The following is a 5,722-nucleotide window of genomic DNA, read 5'->3' on the forward strand; positions in this document are numbered from 1 at the left end:
TGTACCCCCAGACCAGCCTGTACCCTCAGATCAGGCTGGACTCTCAGACCACCCTGTACCCCCAGACAAGGCTCTAGCCCCAGACCAGCCTGTACCCCTAAACCAGCCTGTACCCCCAGACCAGGCTGTAGCCCCCAGACCAGGCTGTACTCTCAGACCAGCCTGTAGCCCCAGACCAGGCTGGACTCTCAGACCAGCCTGTAGTCTCAGACCAGCCTGTAGCCCCCAGACCAGGCTGTACCCCCAGACCAGTCTGTACCCCCAGACCAGGCTGTAGCCCCAGACCAGGCTGTACCTCCAGACCAGCCTGTACCCCAGACCAGCCTGTACCCCCAGACCAGCCTGTACCCTCAGACCAGCCTGTAGTCTCAGACCAGCCTGTGCCCCCAGATCAGGCCGTAGCCCCAGACCAGCCTGGACCCCCAGACCGCAGCATGTGATCACAGACATTTCTGTGTCTCCAGAGCAGCCTGTACCCCAGACAGAGCCCGTGTTCCCTAGAGGGATCTTGTACCTCTGCCTGCACCTGTGTCCTGAGACCGAGCCTGTTCTCCACACACAGCTGGTAACCTCAAAGAGCCTGCATTCCCCAGAAGCACCCGCACTTACTGAGACAACCTGTGCCCCTGGAGAGAGAGTCTGAGTGCCTGGGGTCCGCTTGCGTTCCCCACGCTGGGGACAGGCCACGCTCCCATCCTGCAGGCCCTGGGAGACAGACCATTTTGACGCCAGCCCCAACATGGAATTAGTGCCCGTTCCCCACTGATTCCACCAAGCAGAGCTCTCGCCAAACCCCCCCCCAGCGTCCCAGCGGAGACCTTGTGCCTCCGGGAAACGTGCTTCTTCATTTCCTGCGCCCCACAGCCCTCACTGTTCCACAGAACGGCCTTTCACCCCTGGCGACGCCAGAGAGCTATCCCATAGCTCGCACTCGCCCTGACAGGACATGCCATGCCCTTCACGTATAGCAGTGGGACATCCTATACCCCTTGGGAGCAGGAACGGGCTCTGGCTCCATATCTGACAACCCTCACAGTCCATCTGGGATGACACAGGCTTGATCATCCACATGAGATCTGCAAGACTCTACTCTCCCGTAACCGATGTCCTATAACCTCAGTGCCCCTCAAAGAAGATCATTTACGCCTCCGGGCTCCAGATGGGATTTCCCTCCTCACTTACCTAGATATGGTATCTTACATCCATAGGATCCCAGATAGGATGTCCCAAATCCTTGATAGCAAAGTGGGATGCCCAGCACTCCTTGGTGTGTGAGTTTCCCACCCGCTCAGAGTCTGGATTAAACACTTCACTTCTGCAGATGGGCTAGGTTTTTTTTGCCCCTTAGCGTCTCAAGCGGGAAGTTCCCAAACTTCTGCAGAATGGGATGCCCTGGTAATCATATGCTTGTGTAATATGCTTAGATGCTTCTGTGGTACCCATGCTCTGTTCGAAGTACTTCACATGCATGAACTCATTAATCCTTGTATCCTCATAGCAACCTTCCAAATAGTTATTATCATCCCCATTTTACAGAAGTTAGAAATGAGGAGTGAGGAAGGTTAAGTGGCTTAATCTATGCACCCAGGCTAGCCATATGGGATTTGAACGCTGGTTGTCTCTGTTCTTAACAACTACACTATATGGCATCTCACTAGCCCACAAAGATGTCCCAAAGGTCCTCGTTGTCCTGGAGGGAATGTCCCCTGCCCCAACCTCACTGCATAAGGCAGGATTCCTCACATCCCTTGATGTCCCACTATTGGTCAGAAAGGACTTCAACCTCCTCACAGGACCATCTCCATCATCCCCCAGTCCTGACCCTCCAGAAGCTCACAACTTCCATTATCTCCGAAACATCCCACACATTGCCCTACCCATCAAAGGATATCCCATATTTCCCTGGGCTGCACAGGGAGAGGGTGTGTGTGACCCATCCTACTCTTTTCCAAATGGGATATGCCATCTGGAGTCAGAGACGAGATGTCCTCAATCATTAGTAGCCCAAACAGGAGGCCAGACACCCCACACTCTCTCAGAAAGATGTACCACACCTTACTCTCTAGATGGGACTTCACATTTCCCTCATGATGAAGACCATGTGTCCCCCACTGACTGCTACAAATAGCATCCTCACCCTTTGCTCTGCTGCATGAAGCATCCTTTACTTCTTGCTGCTGCAGGATTGCTGTTGCTGTGGGGTAAGGACTCCCCTCCCACTGCTCCTGATGGGACCCCTCCTGCCCCTCTCCTTCCCCCACCCTCAGCTGACTCAGCAGTTTAGTTCTTGTCTCTGCACATCCTCCTTCAATTTGGAAAGTTCCTTTCTCCTTCTCCATACCAGCTGGCCCCTCTCCCACTTCTTGTACCCCTCTTGCTGTCTACCTCTCTTCCCCCTTCCCATGCCTCAGTTTCCCCATCTGTAGAATGAGATCATGGGGCCAGGTGAATTCTGTGGGAAGTGCTGGCTTTGAAATGCAGTTTGGAAAGCGCCCCCCCCCCCCCCCCCGCCTTTTTAAAGTTTAGGTTTCCTTGGACCTCAAGTACACAAAGTTGGATGAATCTGACTCTTCTTTGGCTTATATCACAATTGTCACCGGCCTTCCCAAGATCCTTCTCGTGCTTTATTTTACATGATATTCTCCCGGTTCCTTTCTAACTCAGCTCTTTAATGTGTTTGAGATGCATCCACGAATATATATGTTAACTTGGAAATATGTAGCGTTCTTTTACACCTGTCTGTGTTTTAATTTACATAAATGATACCATGCTGTGGATTTTTTCCTGTTTATGATTTTTTTTCTTAACACTTGCTCAGATTTCCCCATATTTCTTTGTTATTCTAGTTCATGGCTACTATGTGCTGTGGAGATTTGCACAAGAGGGCATCCCTCACATTTACTTGATCCCCTAGAGATGGATACTTGGGTTGATTCTGACTCCCTGTTATTACAAACATTGTTGCAGAGAACATCCACATATATGTTCCTGCTTGTAGTTTTTGTCTGGATACATACCCAGAGATGAAATTGTTGGGTTATAGGGTATAAACGTACTTCACTTCATAAAGTATGTCAGAGTGCTTTCCAAAAAAGACTAGTTTATACTCCCAGCTGTTTCCTCTTATCTTTCCAGTGTTTGATATTATCCTTTTAATATTTGCCAATCTAATTGATCTAAAGTGGCGTTCCCCTGCTGATTTAAGTTGCATTTCTGTGATCCCTGGTGAGGTGGAGCATCTTTTCATATACTTGTGAGTCATTCAGACTTCTTCTGTGAATTGACTATTCCTGTCCTTTGCCCATTTTTAAATTGCTTTCCCTCTCGTTTCTTGCTGGCCTGCAGGAGTTCTTTGTGTGTTCTAGCTAGGAATTCTCTCTGAGATGAGAATCTTTTCCGAGTCTGTTAGCCTTCTGTTCCCTGTATCTTGGTTGAATAAAGCGATCATTGTTTCTAATCCCACTTGACCCTCAGCAAACCCATATGATGGAGCCAGGAACAAGACTATTATCTCATTTTATAGAGAAAGATTCAGAGGCCCCAGAGAGGTCAATAACCCTTACAAGGCCACAGATTTGGATCTCAGAGCTCCAGAATGGAATTCCAGCTCCTGTATAGCTGGGTGACAGCAGGTGGTTTTTGCTACTCCGAACATCATTTGTCTCCTGAGTATGTCAGGGATGTGGATGTCCTGTTTTTAGGCAGCTGTGAGCGATGTTAAATGTCCAGTCCTGAGCTTACCCTGGCAACTTCCATGTCATCACCTCTTTCTCTCTCCTGCTCCCACAGAAGCAAACTGTACCTATTTTAAATTCTTTACTACGGGGGAGAATGCGCGCATCTTCCAGAGAACTACAAAGAAAGGTGAGAACTGTACCCCGCGGTGTGGTGGTGGGGATGGCGGGGGTGGGGGGGAGGTTATGCTGACCATGCCAGAGGAGTTCTTGATAGCATTGTCTTCTTCTCTGCTTTGCCCTGGGGAGGTCCCATCTTTGGGGACAGGCGGTTCTCCCAAGCCTCGTGCCTGATGCTTCTGCCCCAGCTCTGCCTTTGCCACGTGCTGTGTGGCTTTGGGCAAGTCACAGCCCCTTTCCGAGAACAGTACTTTAACATCTTAAAGATGCGCATCTGCCATGTGCTAAGCACAGCCCCGAGTATTTCATTTGGATGTATTTCTTTCGGTCCCTTGCATGACCCTGTGGAGCAGCGGCTTTATCTTCATCTTCCAGATGAGAAAATGGAAGCCCAGAAATGGTTACATTTACTTTTCCTGGGAAGTGGCAGAGGCAGAGTTCAAACCCAAATAATCCTGACTCTAAAGCGATGCTCTCCTATAGAACCTTCTGTGAAATGGAAATGCTGTCGATCTCTGCTGACCAATATGGTAGCCACTGGCCCCATGTGGCTGCTGAGCACTTGGAATGTGGCTAGTGTTTTGTGTGGTTTTTTTTTAAGATTTTATTTATTTATTTGACACAGAGAGAGAGCATGAGCAAGGGGGAGGAGCAAGGGGAGAGGGAGAAGCAGGTTCCCCACTGAGCAGGGAGCCCGATGCGGAACTCGATCTCGGGACCCTGGGATCATGACCTTAGCAGAAGGCAGATGCTTAACTGACTGAGCCACCCAGGCACTCCTAAATTTTGTTTTAAGTTAAATCCATTTAAAATTAAAAGACCACCCGTAGCTCGTGGCAACCATACTGAACAATGGGACTCTTAGGACTTTCCCCTTTCTGCTATAACCACAGCCTCTCCATCACCCCTGTATCTCAGTATCCCTCCCCACCAGTAAAGGGATTGTGATCGTGTCATGACTCTTATCTGGTCTTTGCAAGGATTTAATGAGACGATGCCGCTAAAACAGACAATGTGGTGCCCGGTACATAGTAAACTGGTCTCCCTCCTTTCTCTCTTGTCTTTGTGCTCAGTGAGCCCGGTCCAGGAGAGTAAATAATCACAGTGTGCATGTTCGGCACACCTGCTGTGTGCCCAGGCGCTGCACTGGGCACTTTACATAAGCAATTTCTAATCCTCACTGCAGCCCAGTCGAATAGGGATTTCAATCCTGATTTTCTAGAGAAGGAAACCGAGGCTCAGAGAGGTTTGGTGACTTCACCAAAATCCTCCAGGGGGGAAGTGGCTGGGGAGAATTCAGACTTGGGCCGTTCCACTGTAACATACCGCCTTCTCTGTTGTCACCCACACGCCCACTGCCTCAGCTGCTTCCCCTGTAAGCAAACAGGGACCGGATCCTAAGTAACGATGGGCAGTTCCCATTCCCTTCTAATCCTGGCAGTGTCTCCTCTTTGCTCTGTGGCCTCAGGCAAATCGCTGACCCTCTGTGAGTCTTAGTTCCTTTAACAGTGTAAGCAAAATATTGGACTGGATGATCTACCTGAAAATTCTTGTCTAGTTCTGCATCTTCCATCTTCCTGGTTCTGGGTCCCTACAGGGGAGTTCTTCCTACTTCCCACGTCCTCTGCTTCTTCCCTTTCCTCTCCTTGCAGAGGTAAATCTGGCAGCTGCAGTGATAGCAGTGCTAGGCCTGGCAGTCATGGCCTTGGGGTGCCTCTGTATCATCATGGTGCTCAGCAAAGGTGCAGACTTCCTACTCCGAGTTGGGGCCGTCTGCTTTGGCCTCTCAGGTGAGGGTTGGGAGCCTGGAGACTGAGGGAATTGCATGCTGGGAGGTTGGATCTCCGGGCGCTGTTGCATGCTGGGAG

The 5,722-nt window shown here is 50.1% G+C and overlaps 1 protein-coding gene across 7 annotated transcripts in view; it reads left to right on the forward strand.

The window, feature by feature from the left end:
* Positions 1-5,722, forward strand: part of CACNG6 (calcium voltage-gated channel auxiliary subunit gamma 6) — a 50,344-nt gene that overhangs the window by 2,014 nt on the left and 42,608 nt on the right. For all 7 annotated transcript variants that reach the window (XR_004675893.1, XR_004675894.1, XR_004675892.1 and 4 more), the window contains exons 2-3: positions 3,790-3,864; positions 5,507-5,644. Coding sequence is in view for 3 of the 7 variants with exons in the window: in XM_034986393.1 (XP_034842284.1) it covers positions 3,790-3,864; positions 5,507-5,644 (213 nt within the window). In the remaining 4 variants the exon portion in view is untranslated. The remainder of the gene's footprint in view (positions 1-3,789; positions 3,865-5,506; positions 5,645-5,722) is intronic.

This window comes from Mirounga leonina, unplaced genomic scaffold (genome assembly GCF_011800145.1).
Source record: "Mirounga leonina isolate KUSES-001 unplaced genomic scaffold, KU_Mleo_1.0 Mir_376, whole genome shotgun sequence".
NCBI lineage: Eukaryota > Metazoa > Chordata > Mammalia > Carnivora > Phocidae > Mirounga > Mirounga leonina.